Below are 16,942 nucleotides of genomic sequence, written 5' to 3' on the forward strand. Positions count from 1 at the left end.
GGTCTCATAAGAGCAAAGTAGAGGGGGAGAATCACCTCCTTCGACCTGCTGGCCATGCTTCTCTTGATGCAGCCCAGGATGCGGTTGGCCTTCTGGGCCGCAAGGGCGCATTGCCTGCTCATGTTAAGCTTCTTGTCCACCAGCATTCCCAAGTCCTTCTCCTCAGGGCTGCTCTCAATCCATTCCCCACCCAATCTGTATTTATGCTTGGGATTGCCATGACCCATGTGCAGGACCTTGCACTTGGCCTGGCTGAACTTCATGAGGTTGGCACGGGCCCACCTCTCCAGCCTGTCCAGGTCCCTCTGGATGGCATCCCTCCCTTCCAGCGTGTCGACGGCACCACACAGCTTGGTGTCATCGGCAAACTTGCTGAGGGTGCACTCTATCCCACTGTCCATGTCGCCGACAAAGATATTGAACAGGGCTGGGCCCAACACGGACCCCTTAGGAACACCACTCGTGACCGGTCTCCACATGGACATTGAGCCGTTAATCACCACTCTCTGAGTGCGGCCATCCATCCAACTCCTTATCCACCAAGTGGTCCATCCATCAAACCCATGTCTCTCTAGTTTAGAGAGAAGGATGTCATGTGGGACAGTGTCAAAAGCTTTGCACAAGTCCAGGTAGATGATATCCGTTGCTCATCCCTTGTCCACCGATGCTGTTACCCCGTCATAGAAGGCCACCAAATTGGTCAGGCACGATCTGCCCTTGCAACAAATGCTGTAGAGAGGACAGTGTTAGGCCTTGGCAACTTGTCTGACAAAGTGCATCATTTCCAAGATGTTTCATATTCAATGTAGCTCTTCACACCTCTTTGTTGAAAGTATGAAGTCATAGTTTTGGAAGGTTTTCATTTTGCAGGGGCTTCTACCTGTCTCTCTCCTCCTTACCCAGTAAGCCATAGCATTTATGTAATGATTTTTCTACTCACCAGTTCATATACTAGCCATCAGATGACCCTTTTACTGGCTCAGTTTGTCTGGGTATGTAAAATGGAGCTATCTCTCTTGCTCTCAGAGTGTTGCTCAGATATGTCACCAGCACCTTCTTCTCTGTTCACTGTCCATAGCCATGGATAAGGCCATTCTGCTTCAGGCAAGTGAGAGCTGTTAAACCTCTGAAAACTAAACCAGTCACAAATAAAGAAGACATCTCATGATTAGCTGTCCAATCCATGCTGAGGTTAGAGATATCACACTGGGATGTCTGCAGTGCACTTTGTGACACTGCACTGCTCTTTGTCTTGCAGGTCTGCTGAATGATAGATTTCACTGGCACTGTGGAAGTCATTGGTGACTTCAAAAACTCTGCTCTGACTTCAGCTCTGACATAGATCCAGGGCTTGTTGCTGTTTCTCCTAGAGAAGTTGCCTCTTTTGTGGTCACTGTGATGATGTATGAACATAATGTCCACAGTGTTTTGGGATCTGCCCCAAATCAGTAGTGGGTAAAAAGTCAAGGACCAGGTTTGAACTCAGCCCATTCCCACAAAACGACTACTTAGCAGGGCTTGCGGGAAAATGTTGGAGATTACTGCTGAAGGTGTACTAAGTGTGGAAGCAGAGGCTCACCTGTAGTGTTTCTGCAAATCCAGGAGAAGTGACCTTAACCTCAAGCGAGAAGGTTTAGGTAGCATTCATTTCAAATGGGTGAGCAAGACTTTGGACAAAGGTGTACTTGCTATTCCCTGGGCATGATTTTTCTGGCGCTTAGGCTCCAGGTAGGAAACATCTCCATGCAACTCAGCAAGTGCTGCTGAACTGACTGGCGCAGCTTTACAGTCTGCCTCCTTGCCCTTTCCATCCCAACTTCCTGTACCTTGACGGATTTGTTATGTCCCGGGGAAATATTCACTTGATGGATGTCCCTCCCTCTGGTAAAGTGACTCTCATTCAGACCCCTCTTAGTATCTCCACAGGATTGCCATGAGATGATGGAAATAAAGCTCAACAGGGCAATTGCCTTCCAAACAGCAAGCTCCAACTTACTATATTATGCCACCTCCTACTAGATGATCTCTACTTTAACTGTAAGCCCCTTGACAGCCTGATTCTCCTCCATGAAGTATTTTGTAGAAGACAGCTGCTTCTGAGCTGGGGTTTGCTGACTGCCCACTGGGAAACAGAGCATTAGTGCAGCATTAGAAAAATACCTTTTCTTTTCCTTTCTGAGACTCAGGTGCTGAGTTTGACCCATGTTCCTTCCACACTCCACTCTTTTATCATTCAAAAGCAGGAGGAAGGGAAACACTGTGAAGTAAAATAAATATATACGTCTCGCTTTACAACTTTAGCCAGCTGTAGTGAGGACCAGGAATACAAGGTCTGAAATCCTGGCACTGTTTTGACAGAGTGAGGCGGAATTACTCCCCTTATCCCAACAACTGAGCAAAGATCCTAACAGAAGACTGCTGCTTCCATTGTGTACCACCTTAGACGTTAGCAGTTCCCTCATATAGGAATGTTAATGGATGGAAGGGTAATCTGAGGAAAGAGTATGTGAGACAGAACATGATCACATTTGCCAATGTGCTCCGTTTTTTGCATTGTTCACTATACCAAAACATTTGTTTTCAATGTGGAGCTATGGCAACCTGAGATGGAACAAAGTTTTTCTTCTGGTTTACCTTCTCCTCATATGAAAAATGCTTGCAAAAAGATTTGCAGAATTTAATTAAAGCCAGTATCTTTTCACAAAACATTGTGATTGTGATGAAATTCCTCATGGAACATTTTCTTCGTCAGAAAAATTTCACTTGCTGATGTTGGCATGAAATTGTGCTACTCTTGTGCAGTTGTTTTTGCAAGAAAATGGAGTCAGTTCTCCCACTAAGGATTCTATCAGCATAAACCAATTTCCTAGTATGCTAGGTGTTGTGTGAAATGAAGAGTTAAAATAACAACAGTGAGTCTCAACACTTGGAACGGTAGTAGAACTGTGTTTAGCCCACGCTGTTGTCAGCATTGGAGTAGTATCTTGCAGAGGAATGCCCTTCTCCCAGACCTGTCTCACAACGCACTTATGTTGCCATGTGGAGTGGCAGACTTCCGTCGTTCCTGCTGGTTTCGATGGAGTTGAACTTGGTCGAGAGCTGGGAGAGCTCAGAACTTCAAGCCACGTGCAGTTAGCACCAGCTGGAGGACTGTCTCACACTTCCAGAGCAGAGAAAATGAGAATCAGACCCTAACTGATTTTCTTACTTCAAAACAAATGTCATAAAATTTAACCATTTCCTCCTATATGTATGTGGCAAAACTGGAAGTTTCAGAGCAGTGTTATTTTCTAGAGGTATCCAGACAAAATATGACCAAGGCAAAACACTTTCTGATGGAAGAAGATAAAAAAAAAATCTCTTTAATCTCAAATACAGCTGTATATATATTTTAGATTGAGTTTTAAGAGATGAACTAAACCCATCAAAGATAGATTTCTTCTGAAATGAAATCTTTGTTGTTGTTTAGAAAGTCATGAATGGTTTAATATAGGGTTTAACACTGAATGACTACCTTGTCCCTAGCTGCAATACTTTTAACAGGAAACTAATAAATGTGTTTGTGGTAAGCAGAGAAATTGCCCAGATGTATAGAAATTTTCAGTACTATAATCACCAAAAGAAAGATTTTATTTTATAGGAAGGCATGAGAATTGACAGACTCAAACATCAAATTCCAGTAAATTATATAGAACTGTGTGAATCACATGAATCAGACAGTCCCTCAAAATAACCACCTGCTTATATGAGCTGGAAAGATGTGAAAGACTCCTGTCCTGTATTTCAGGAGAAGGTCGGCACATGAGTGATATTCTCAAAAAATAATAGCAAGGGGTTATGGTTGGATTTAAACTGAGCAAAACAGCAATAATACCATTGAGCTTTGAAAAGATACTATTCTCTGTTAAAGCAATATGTGTGGGAGGTGTTGCACAGCTGTTACTTGTGAAATAGGTTATTTTCAACTTGTCATATTTGACTGGCATGTATCATTCAGTACTCTATTAAAGCATAAGTAATTTCCTCACTTCGGAGATCAAAATTTAATACAAATACTCAAACAACAACAAATATGTGTAGTTTTATATTACATCTGATTTTGAAAATTTTCATTGAATATATTTACCCAGGTATTGATTAATGTGTGCTCATAGCCTGTTTGATACATTTTTAGGTGTCATAAAGGTGCTGATAAACCAGTTGCAAGTCACTACTTTCAGTGATGCTGGCGTTTGGTGGTTAGTTTGCAACAGATGGTCGTGGGCAGCGAGCAGTACTGGGTTAACCTGGTAGGAATTTGTACCAGGCCTGAAGACCCAGGGAATTTCTAAAAGTCATCGTTTCCATTGTCAGTCTCTCCTAGATAGAGAAGTGGGTATTTTTGCTGTTGCTCTTAAGAAACACACTAGGTTGATGAAGGAACATAGCTGAGATATAGAGGTGGCAGGCTGTATTCACAGCACCACACCGAGTAAACTAAGGAGGATGGGGTAGATCCAGGTTCAAATTTCTTCACTCCCTGTTTTACAGCACATATTTGATCCAAATCTGTTCTGAGAAAGTGCTTTTATCACTGTGCTGCAAGTTATTACAATCTTTGATGGTCTTTCTACAGTAATGTTTTCCTTTGTATAAGATTCAGTGATTTACACAGGTCCCAGGATTCAAGTCTTCTGGAAGTAGGCTAGGGAAACTGGGTGATTCTGAATTCAAGTCCAGTGAAAAAAGGGTTTAAACAAAGGAGCAACTTCAGTATAGCAGTCTAAGAGAGTTTGCTTAGTTTGCTTATTAGCTGAGCTATATAGCCCAGTGTTTAACAGACTCCTGTGGACGAAAAGACACCCAGTGTTAAAACCTTGTTCCAAATCAGATTGTATGACAAAAGCAGCTTAGGTGCTTTGATAGTATGAAAACTTGGGAAGCCCACAGTTATAGGACTTAATTCTGGTTTTCTCACTCAGTCCCATTTCTGCAGGATATGTTGGCTCCTAAAGAATGTATCTGTGTGGCGCTTTACCACAGATAACTAAATGGATATAATAAATATTTTAACTAAAACCAGAGGTCTGTTTTTTTTTTTCTCAATTGTTTATGTAGAATAATTAAATGGAACTGGTGCAAATCAGTTAGACAAAACCTAAAAGAGTAATAAGAATATTGCAGGAGCAATAGCTTAATATTTCTAAGATGTCTATTTTAAAGAGATTTTAATGATGTCAGAACTACCTAGGTGAGAAGAGGACTTTCTTTTTTTAATCCTGCAGCTTTTTATCTGAATTCGTGTGCATAACACAACTCCATGAATTTAAAGTTAAACATATAAGTAGGTGGGTTTAGAATTGGGGTCTTGCTGTTTTTGTATTTTTTGCACCTTAAAATGATAGTTATTTGTGTGTTTGCTAGGGATATTTAGAGAAGCATAACTTTTATCTGTAGTCCTAGTCATTTATTATTTCCTCTGAAATTACTTTTTCGTAAGAAAGGCTGAAACAAATCAATTTCTTTAGTAAGTCGAGGTAGTAGATAGTACATGTGAATTGTTAAGACCATATTGTTAACTTTTTTTCCCCATTCATTACTTTCAGGGAATTCAAGCACACCAAACAATTCCCTGATGGAATTACATTTAAAACAAATTTCTTTTTTATGTTTAAAAATGCATGAGAAGACTGTTCCTTTTGTCAACAGTGTACAAACTAATTTTATTATAGTAGAAAAAATGTTGCTGAATTTTTAGTGAGTTCTGGTTCATGATCAGTTTTGTCAGAATAATTTATTAGACTGAAGGCTTCTTCAAGACACATTGAAGCCTGAGGCTTCATTCCGTGATGATTCTTTCTGTGGTGAAAGAAGTGTGTGTCGTGAATTTGGAGTGGTTTTGTTGTTGAAATCCCTAGTCCTGCAAATAGTTGTGGACGGCCTGACTTCTAGCTTGTACAAATACTGGAATAAATTTAGACTTTCAGCCCCAAAGTGATTACTTAAAAAGAGGGGAAAGAGGAAGAACAGGTTAGTTGATGTAAGGTTAATTGGTGTAGCTCTGAAGGGGAGCCTCTCAGTTGTTAGTAGCTAGAAGCTGTACAACTGGAAATACTTTAATTTAAAATCCAATATAAAAGCTTCATCAACTACATGCAGAAACACTTAAGAATTTATTTATTTTTTTTTTCATCACAGGTTTAGTCCTCTCTAGCACATCCATTGAATTATTTGAGTTATGGTTGTAGAAAGCTATTTTTGCATGGCTAGAATCAGAGTACCAGACCTAAAATGGGCACCTCTCATATAAATACTATTTACCCGAAAAAAAACACCCTTGGAGTTCTGTGTGGGTAAAATATCTCCATAGGAATGTCAACTGCTGTCTTTCTACATCAGAGCAGATAAAGGAAATTGTTAATCAAACACAATGTTTTTGTTAATGTTTGAATTAATTTTACTGCCTTAATGGATATTTAAAGAACAAAAAAAATTCAGAATTTTAAAATTTGAAACCAAGTCCCCTTCCCATCTTGTTCTTTTGTTTCCAGAACACCACAGAATTCCTGCTTTGGAAGAGACAAGTTGGTTGCTGGGGAACATCAACCAGACTGGCTACTTCAGAGTTAATTATGATATTAGGAATTGGAGGCTTCTAATTAATCAGCTAACAAGGAACCATGAGGTAAGTTCCTCTTCTCATCCCTAAAATCTACTTTGATAGGTAAACCTTCACTGTTTCATCACCCTAAATGGTTCAATTTTTGTGCTTGCCCCTCACAGGTTATCTCTGTCAGTAATCGCGCAAGCTTGATCGATGATGCATTCAATCTAGCCAGGTATGTTTTCCTGAAGATAATCTATCTTCATACACATTGTTGCAATAACTCATGAAATCATTAACTCAGCAGTTGAGTATGTTTCAAAGTTAAATATGTTTAAAACACACTTTGGCTCTTTTCTGCTCCCTTTTATTTATTTTTTTTTTGTATGGCTCATAAACATGGTCTGTAGCATATTCACTGCTCTTGATCAATAATTGCCGTAGGGTATTTCCAAGTTTGGAGAGGTCTGATCAATTTTGCAGCAAGTTCAATTTAACACTCTGGAGTTAAATAATCTTTTTCCTCTTTCTCTAATGAATGAAGGTTTTTTCCTTTTGTTTCTCTCTAGTGCCCCACCTCTCCTTTTTTTATAACTGACGCTTGTGCCATATGTTATTTGTGATGGAAGGCACCTTTAAGCTTCAGGAACTTTTTTTTTACCCTGATTTGTACTGTTATATGATTTTTCCGATATCTTTATTTTCTTCTAATCTGCTAGAACAGACTCTTTTTCTGCATGATGTTTTTCATGCAGAATGGAAAATCAGAGTTCCGTTGGAACTGGAATTTATTCAACGTTTTGTCTTTTACTGTGATCAGAGTTAATAATTAACAAATACAGTACTGTATAGGTAATGCCTTCTTTATGAATTGAGGTGGTGGAATTGTCCTCATTTTGAAATCAGGACATCCAATTTGTTGGTGGTGAAAGTGTAAAATGAGACTAAACTAGTAGAATATTTCAAACTTTTTGATTCTTGACGTACCTGCGAATAGTGCATCAGTAAAACACTGTGATGTCAAAGACAGCATGAAAAAAATTCTTGATACTATTGTCTGTTCTGTTTGCTAGTGTATTTATAGCCATATTTGAGCAGAGACTTGCAAGAATTGTCAGTACTGAGGTACATTTCACTGCAAACGGTCACCAGAGATGTTTGAGATTCAGGCACAGTGTCACAGAGAAATTATGGCTCAGTGATGTTCCAGAGTCACTGCAGTAAAACACAATTGTGTGCCCTACCACTCTGTTCCTGCTGCCAATGCTAGACTGAATATATGACATAAACTAGTGGTTAGCCCTTACTTAACAGTCCAGAGATGTAGTAGAGAAGGCGGCATCATGGAGAGAGAAGGAGAATCCATTTGCTTTTTGCACTGCCCTTCGTTCTTGCCTTGTGGCATCTTCCCATTGGCAACAGTAAAGGAGTAGAAATAGGTCATCACTTCAGACTTCAGTGATAGTTTACTTTCTGGCTGGTAGAATATTGTGGAGTATTCTGAAATATCTAGACTATTAGAAGAACTACTAAATGTTCAGTAATGTGACAGTCTGTTCCAATTTTATTTGGTCTTGGCGCCTTACAGAGGTAGTGTGCAGTTACACAGAATCGCTGTGGCACTTTGTTCTTTTTCCATGTATTGAACGCACTCAGATGTGGCTAGACTTCCTTGAAAATCTAAACGCTGAAAAAAAAAAAGCTGTTTCTTAGATCAGTTCTTGTAGGTGAATGTTTTTCTTGAGTCAGTACTGAGCCAGTACTCTAGGTTGTCTTGTTCATGAAGCATAAAGGCAAGATCTTTATTAAAGGCCCAACTTGCATTGTCTGGCCTAGTTTCATCTACCTAAAAGCCATCCAGAGATTCAATGACTAAAGCATTCCTCACTTGCTTTCCAGAACAGTTTTATGATGATAGTGGATCCTGTTGCTTTTTTGGAGATAACTAGAATCACAAGATTTCACGTTGTAAAAACTTGACTTTATTTAGTTAACGATGAGCTGCAGCAGATTGCTGCTGCATTTGCTACTCATGCTACAAAGAGTAGTTGAGCTAAATATTTACAGTGTATACACATGTGCATACATAGATATAACTAATGGAGAAATATTCTTCCAGCGGGGATACGTAGCTAGATTCCTGTTTCTTTCTGCACTGACTCAAGTCAGTAGTCTTACCTTGAGTACGTACATGCCTTACAAGCCAGTCTGGGTGGAGAAAAGACCTGCATGTTTGCAAGCGGTAGATTTATGCTTTATATTTCAAGAGCAACAGTAAGATATGTTGGCTTGGCTAAACTTGCCATGCAGGGTATACTTTTTGTTGATCTTTTGTACAGTATTCATCTATTATCTTTCCTATTAAAAAAAAATCCAAACAATGATAGTGACACTGGAGTTAGTCTAATTGGTTAGCTGACTATATGGTACCTTTTTAAGAAGAGTTTGGGATTTTTTTTGTGTTCATTTCCCCTCTTCCAGACAAAGAAGGACCAGGAATAGGCCTAATCCTTGCTGTGTTCCTTTATCATGAGTAGGACTAGAGAGGCATTCAGAAACTGTTAGGAGTGTGATGGAGGCAGGCCTTGATGACAGAGTGCCTGAACTTCTGGGAGTATGAAATCAGATGGAAAAACTCTTTCTGGGACAAGCAATGGGGAATTGCACACTGAAGCTGCAGTGCGGCTGAGCTGCCCCTGCAGTGTTGGGTGCTCTGACGTAACACAGCAGCGTTCCTAAAACAAGCTCCAAGGGCTATCAAAATCAGAGACCCTTTCAATTTCCTCAAAAAGACAGTGTTAAGAAGAACACCGTCAATCTAGAAGCGACTTAGCTTCTCCCTGCCTTGGCTGTGAGGCACAGTGCAGAAAGTTGCTTCACTTTCTTTGGGAGTGGTACCATGGTTTGGATGTTACCTGCCTTGTGGACACAGTACTGATTCAGTCTTGTCTCTGAAAGCACAGCGTTTGCTTCTCCCTGCCCATACCATGTTACGTGATGGAGAGATTAAACACATACGATTATCTCTGACTGTGACATGAGAAAAGGTGAGTAACCTTACTGAACCAGGCAGAAAGGTAGTAATTGGTAGTTTAGGCCTGACTTCTGAGAAGACTGCCTGTTTTTAAAGGTAATTCAGTCCTCACTTGTGGTCCCTAGTTGCACTGATGTGTTATCTTCGTGTCTACCACTAAAAACATACACATTTTGAGAAAGAGAAGAGAACTGTGGAAGACATACTTTTATTTTAATCCTTGGCTATTATTTTCAGTGATAAAATAACGTAAAAATGAGAAGATAACTTCTTAAATTCATGCTGGTCATTTTTAAAAGAATTTCTAACTTAAACAGTTGTTTTTACTGCACTGAAGAAACTGTATTTCTTCAAAATACACTTCCTTCTTAGAAACTTCTGAAGTACTGCCTGATATGTTGTTGAACTTAATACAGATGATGTCCATTCCACACCAGAAGGGTTTGACTCAGTTTTTCCACTGTCCTAATGTGGTATGTCCTAATATGATATTTCTGTGTAGTTGTACTGCTAACTAATTTTGTTTGTGGAACAAGTACAGGTCTTATCTTTAGTAACATTTAATACTATTTAGATCTGGAGAAAGATTAAAAGAATGCCTGTATCAATTATTTTGGAGCATTAAATTTTTTTTTTTTTAAAGATGTGTTTGATTTCATTCCTCCAAAATGTTTATTATCCTTTTACTGTCCAGTATAATGCTTTCTCAAAACTAAAAAACATAAATGAATTGATACCTCCAAGGTGTATTTTAAGCTTTATAACTTTAATTTCATAAAGTTTTGCCCATTTTATATGGAAGTTTATTTCTCCTTCTTCCTTCTTGGTCTATTTTAATTCCATAAAATTAATCAAGCAGAGTTGAATTGAATAATAACAATAAAAGAAAGCTACAGCTTGCCTGGTGTGTTTGAATTCTCTCAAGCTTGTTTGTTTTTCACATATTTAAGCATAATTCTGTTCTCAGCTGTCCTCCAGGCCCTGAGGATCTGCAGAGCTATAGTCTTGACAGTAACATAGCTTATGGAAATACACACCTCAAATTCTTAAGCAAGAACAGCACTTTGGCACTCTCTCTTCCCTTCTTCTTGAAGATCTTTTATATTTTGAGGATGTTCTGTGTGAAATTTCAGTACAATTTGAAAATATGTTGATTCTAGTAAATGGGATGTGTTCACTGAGAAAGCTGAGAGAAGACAAATAGAATTGTAGTTCTCTTCTAAGCTTAAACTGAGCAGAGGGCAGTTCAAATAGCTCCAGTAAGTAGTGTCACAGGAAATATCAAAGATCCTACTGTTTCTTGAGAGTGTGAGTAATGTTGTCAGCTTCTTTTGTCTTTCTCTTTCCTTAGGATAAGGGGTCAGTTAGTGAGTATGTGAGGTGGGATGCCTCCTGCTTTACTTTAGGCATCCCAAAGGTACACCTGTAAATCTGAGCTTGTCACCTTGCAGTGCACTGACAGCTAGTGGAGAGAAATGTGCACCTGACCTCTCAAAGCCACTTAACCACATAGGATAAAATAAATTATCCTCCTAATGTCAGGGATGTTGTGTCACCCCTAGTTTTTCCTTGCTGGGCTCTAAATCTTCATATTTACTTCCCCTAATTTAACTGGTTGACTTAATCCAATATTATGTCAAAGAAATAGGTTTAGTTTCTATTCAGTGTTAATCAGTGTTGGATCAGATGTGACTGTGGGTACCTATTTTATTGTCGTCCTGAATAGTTGTTGTTCTTTACAGTTCTGGAATAATCCATCAGTTTTGTCTCTTGAAACCTAATGTGTATCTCATACCTCATACTCCTTTGATCCTGCCTGCGCTGTAGTCAGCTTACCATGTTACGGTGGCAGGTGCTTGGCTTGCATGCCAGTTGCTCAGGAAACTGTGGTGGTTTTTTTTGTGCTGACAATCTATCTTGCTAACGATTAATATCTTGTCTTCTGTTCTCCAGTTGAAGAGATACTGGTGGAGTTCCTCGGATACTCAGATTTTCCTGATGGTTTCCTTTCGGGTGGGTCATAGGCCTAGTGACAGTGCAGTGCATGTCAGGAGTACACTCTCATTGGTTACACATTAACAAAGGCCAAAGATAAAACTTGAGAGTGATTTTTGCATATTTCTTAGCAGCATTTCTTTGGTGTTTATCAGAAGCTTTTTCTTAACTGGATTAATGAGAAAGCATTAAGCGGTGTTGTTAAATAATTATTCTTCTGCTCCAGGGATGGATGGCCATGTTGGAGTGCTGTCCACTTCATTTCACATATTAGGGGGAGAGTGAGCTATAGTCTCTTCAGATAATTTTTTTTAGGCCAGAAAAGCCTGCCCTTGTAGACTTCACAAATATAGAGAGCTATGTCACAAATGAGCAACGATAAAAAAATATACCTTCAGAATTATCTGTGAACTTATGTGACTTCCCTGCTGTCCTCTTATCGCCTCCATAAGAGAACCTCTCTCTTAGAATTTCATTCACCAAGCCAAAACCAGGAACCTGATATATTATGAGTTATGATGATTGTTTTCCTGCTGTTAATCAGTTCTTCTTGGCTTGCTTCTTTCCAAGCTGTGAGTTCTGCTGACTCTAGAAAACTGAAGTCTGAGGGTAAGGGAAAAGGCAGTGCCAACCTACCTTTTGATGTATAAATCCAGATTCTCTCCCTTGACACAAATTCATCTTTAATAGCTGGTGCATTTGACTCCAAGGTTGATTGCAGAAGTGAAATACAGAAGTAAGCTAATGCTCACTCCAGATCACCTTCTCACCAACTTGAAAAGAGAAATTAATTTTAAAACTAAGTCTCAGTTAGCCAAGTATAGACTTTAGGATCTAGAAAATCATGTCTTTAGGACCTCTTCTTTTGTTTTTGTTTTTTTTTAAATAAAAGCCAACCAGTCAAAGCCAACCCTCTCCTTATTCCTTAAGTTAATTCCTGGATGTGGAGTATTGCCACTCAGGCAAAAGCATCTCATCCATTCACTACCTGAAGCAGCACCAGCCGCCATAATGATTAACTTATCTTATTTCTGGAAACTGAGGGTTATGTCGTAACTAAGCCTCTGGTTTGTACTAGAGGTTTCTGTATAAAATCCAGAATTATTACTGCTATATTCGAAGAATGTTTTCTTGAAGTTTCTGGTGGAAATACGTGCATAACAAAACTAAACTATGAAGTCGAAGTGATCTTCATTGTTGTTTTCCTTCTCCAGAGATTAAGATTTCATTTATTGTAGCATTTGAAGTCTTCCAACATATCTGGGCTAATTGATTGCATGTTACACTTGTTTATGTTACTTAAAGTCCTGTTCAGTGTAATGCCAGGAAAAGTCAAGGCATTTGAGGGCCCATTTAAAATTCTGGGTCTGGATAATAAGGAGGTGACAAAAGCAGAAGTTCTCATCTAGCCCAATTAATGTACTTTAAAATGCTTCAAAATTTCAACAGCCACATCCAGGGTTGTTGACCTTGTTTTGCTTGGGTATTCATAAACAATCATATAGGGTCCATTTAAATGAATAAACTGCAGTTTAACTCTAGCCTTCGTTATTACTCCTGGTCACGTTTGCTGATAGTTCAACAAAGAGGCAAACAACAGATATGTTAAGCAGCTCCCTTAATTAGTGCCTCTGACTACTACCTAACGGAGCGAGTATTAGATCGATAGTTTGTATCACGCTTGATTAATAGTGGTATAGATTTACTGTTTTAATAAATGAGACCTCATCTAAATTATTTCAGCAGATGCCATAGTAACTCTCTTTTGCTATCAGGCAGATTTTGGTGGTGGTTCACCAGCAATTGATTTAGATATGGCATCCTACAAAAGTTGTTGGATTTACTTTGACATAAATACTCTCTCAATGGGTCAGAGCAGCTGCACCTTTTTTAGAGAAGATAGAAAGCTACAAATATTTTAAGGTAGCCATCGTTCATTCCATATGCTGTGTATCGGTCCATATGTTCTGTGACATATCACAGCCTCGATATCTGCTTTACGTGGGGATACACATTTCAGCTAATATTTGCATATGCTCGTACAAGAGGAATCAAATTGATTCTTGAGAGTAAGCACACTAAAAGTCAATTCTGCTTTTGTAGTATGTATCATATGTGCATCTAGTCCTGTTAGGTAGCTAAGAGCAGTAAAGCAAATTGTACAGCACATTCCAGGGAAGTGGCAGTGCTGCGAGAGCATCCTGGACAATAGAAAAACCTGCTAAGAGCCAAGGAAGAAGTGTGAGAAGACTCTTCAGCATGTACAAAAGAGAAACTGTAGATCTGAGTTCTCTGCACAGTGTTTAGTGCAGGAGGTAGGTCTTGGTCTAGTATACATCTATCCTGTAGAAGTGGATGATGTTAATCCACATCTCCACAAAATTTGCCTATGCTTCAATTATTTCTGGTACTTCTGAGTTATTCAAGCAGTAATGTTTTATCTTGTAAACTACATTAACTCTATTCTTAGCCGAACCCAAAATAAACTGTCAGGAAAACATGAGTCTGGTTTCAAGGGAGTGAAAGAATTATTTTCAGCTAATGGTTGTTAGCCTGTTGTCTTTTCAACCCATGGTCTTGGCCTGTTCAAGCTGGTCTCTGAAGTCATCTCAGTATGGATGTATCCATGTTGCAGTGCAGATGCCAGGGACTGCGCTGTGTAATGACACGGGAGGGGAACAGCCAGTGAAATTTGTTTCAGTAGCATTAATTAAACCAGGTCTGAATTACACTTCAAGAGAACACTTAACTTGGAGTTTGAAGTTAAACAAGAGGAGGAGTGTGACATGAGTGGAGCTTGCTGAAGGCTTGTTAGCAACTTTGAGTATTGGAAAGGGAGCTGAGAGGTGCAACTACGGCTTCAGGAATCCATGTGTCGGTGGGGCAGGGGGAAGTCTTCGTCCAGCCTCACAACCTCTGCCATTCTGTGGGGGCCCTATCCTCTCCTGCCTAGCATACATTTGTTCCCAGGGCCTTCCTCTCATCTACAGAGCCCTTTTTCTTCCCTGCAGCTGCCTTGTCAGCCCTTTTTGCCACCTCCCTCACCTGTCCTCTCACAATAAGCAGCTTTTTTTCCTCCTTACCCTTATCCCAGAACCCCATTACTTTTCTTTCTGAGGGTCTGGCAGGACTAGTATGGAGAGCAAAAGACCCTGCTGCTACCTTGGTCAAAGTAGTGGCAACGAGCCACCCTGAGAGGCCTAGAGGTGCTACTCTAAACACCCTGTCCTTTCCCAACATCAACAAAAGATATATGAATAAAAGGCAAGGATCAAGTTTTCTAGCTAGAAAGGACAATGCTCTTGCCTTATCAACATAAACAAAGTAGTCTGCCACCTTAGGCTACTGACTGCTTTGACTGTTGTTTTGACTTGACTATGCCATGGCTTCTCAGAAATGATCCTACTTTTTGGGCTCATCCAGTTGCTATTGGCCAGGATTGTTGCGTAGAGGAGGTCTGGTCTTCATCAGTGTATGCTCTATCTGGTTAGCAGAACAAACTGCCAGGGTGAACTTTTCAATTCAAAGTGCAGATTGTAGTTTCAAGTTTTTTTGGTCTTCATTTAGTGATTTTATAAAGTAGTTTTTTAAACTGTACACTAAGGTCCCTTCACTTGATAAAATTTAAGAGAAGTCTTGGGAATCAATGTTGTGTTCGTTTAGCTCCTTCCTATTTGGCTAGAAGTGTGTTTTCCTCCACCCAGAAATCAATGACAGGAAGGATCGTGTTATGACTAAGGCGCTGCACAGGTACTAGGGAAGCCTGGGATGCTGTTTCTGCTATAGACTTCCTAGGTGATCTTGGTTAAATCACTTAAACTGTGTCTGTTTTCTCTCTGTAAAATGGAGATAAGAGAATAGGTGAGAGTTTATGAGAATTTCAGAGAATCTTTTATTATGAATATTTTTATAGTGAATTGCTTTTGCAGAAATAATATCCAATTCTGTAGATATTCTGGCAAACAAATTTCCGACTGTATGTGTATTTTCAAGATCAAGCTTCTATGCTTTCTATATGAAGTTTCTAGCTTTTAAACACATATTTAATTTGGCTGACTGATATGCAAATTATAAATATTAGAAAAGGAAAAAAGAGGGATATGAAAAAGTATTGTGCATAATAATAAATAAACTCAATTTTGAATTTGCTCAAACATGCTCTCATAGATACCATTGCCCATTGACAACTTAAGGAATAGAAGGGCTGTTTCATAGAATCACAGAATCATAGAATAGTTTGGGTTGGAAGGGACCTTTAAAGGTCATCTAGTCCAACCCCCCTCCAAGGAGCAGGGACATCTTCAACCAGATGAAGTTGCTTAGAGCCCCATCCAACCTGGCCTTGAATGTTTCCAGAGGTGGAGCATCCACACATCTCTAGGCAGCCTGTTCCAGTGTTCCACCACCCTCAGTGTAAAAAAAATTTTCCTCATATCAAGTCTGGATCTGCTTCCTTCTGTTTTAAAACCATTGCCCCTCATCTTATCACAGTAGACTCTGAAAAAGGATTTCTCCCCATCTTTCTTAGAAGCCCCCTTTATGTTCTGGAAGGTTGCTATAAGGTCTCCCCAGAGCCTTCTCTTCTTCAGGCTGAACAGCCCCAACTCTCTCAGCCTGTACTCATAGGAGAGGTGCTCCAGCCCTCTGATCATCTTCATGACCCTCCTCTGGACTCACTTCAACAGGTCCATGTCCTTCCTATGTTGGGGGTTCCAGAACTGGATGCAGTACTCCAGATGGGGTCTCGTGAGAGCAGAATAGAGGGGAAGAATCACCTCCCTCAACCTGCTGGCCACACTTCTTCCACATTTCATTCTACCCTTCCCAGCAAAATCATCAAGAAAGAAAATAAATAACACCTTTAATAATTGGGTATTCTGAAATGGACATCTCTTAGCCCCTGAAATACATTCAGATTTCTTTAGTTAAGTTAAGTATGTGAATGATATACTTCTCAAAAATCAGGGTTTCATGATAATGAAAAACAAGACATTCCAAGCTTACTGCTTAGTCTTAATTTTCACCAGTGAGATTATTCCTTTTCATCTTGCACTACTCTTTATTAATTCATTTTTTCTTCATATGAGGAAGAAGAGGAAAGGAGATATACTGAACTCCAGTTTGAAGAAATTTTTGTTGCATTTTTACAAATGCAAGGGGTTTTAAGTTTGGATTTTTTTTTTCTGTTTTCAACAAAAGTGATTAATTCAAATTAATATTAGTTTTCGCTTATGTGGCAATTGTAAAACTGTGCAAGATAATTTAAGCCACATGATACTCTGAAAATTACATTGAATTTGAACTATTCTTTGTAGGATGCTTCAAATGCT

At 39.3% G+C, this 16,942-nt stretch overlaps 1 protein-coding gene across 1 annotated transcript in view; it reads left to right on the forward strand.

Annotated features, from left to right (window-relative positions):
• The window catches only part of TRHDE (thyrotropin releasing hormone degrading enzyme), a 212,520-nt gene that overhangs the window by 160,708 nt on the left and 34,870 nt on the right, over positions 1-16,942 (forward strand). Inside the window, exons 11-12 of the mRNA XM_086740041.1 lie at positions 6,531-6,664; positions 6,763-6,818. Coding sequence (XP_086596167.1) covers positions 6,531-6,664; positions 6,763-6,818 — 190 coding nt within the window. The remainder of the gene's footprint in view (positions 1-6,530; positions 6,665-6,762; positions 6,819-16,942) is intronic.

This window comes from Chlamydotis macqueenii, chromosome 1, assembly GCF_036417535.1.
Source record: "Chlamydotis macqueenii isolate bChlMac1 chromosome 1, bChlMac1.mat, whole genome shotgun sequence".
NCBI classification, from domain to species: domain Eukaryota; kingdom Metazoa; phylum Chordata; class Aves; order Otidiformes; family Otididae; genus Chlamydotis; species Chlamydotis macqueenii.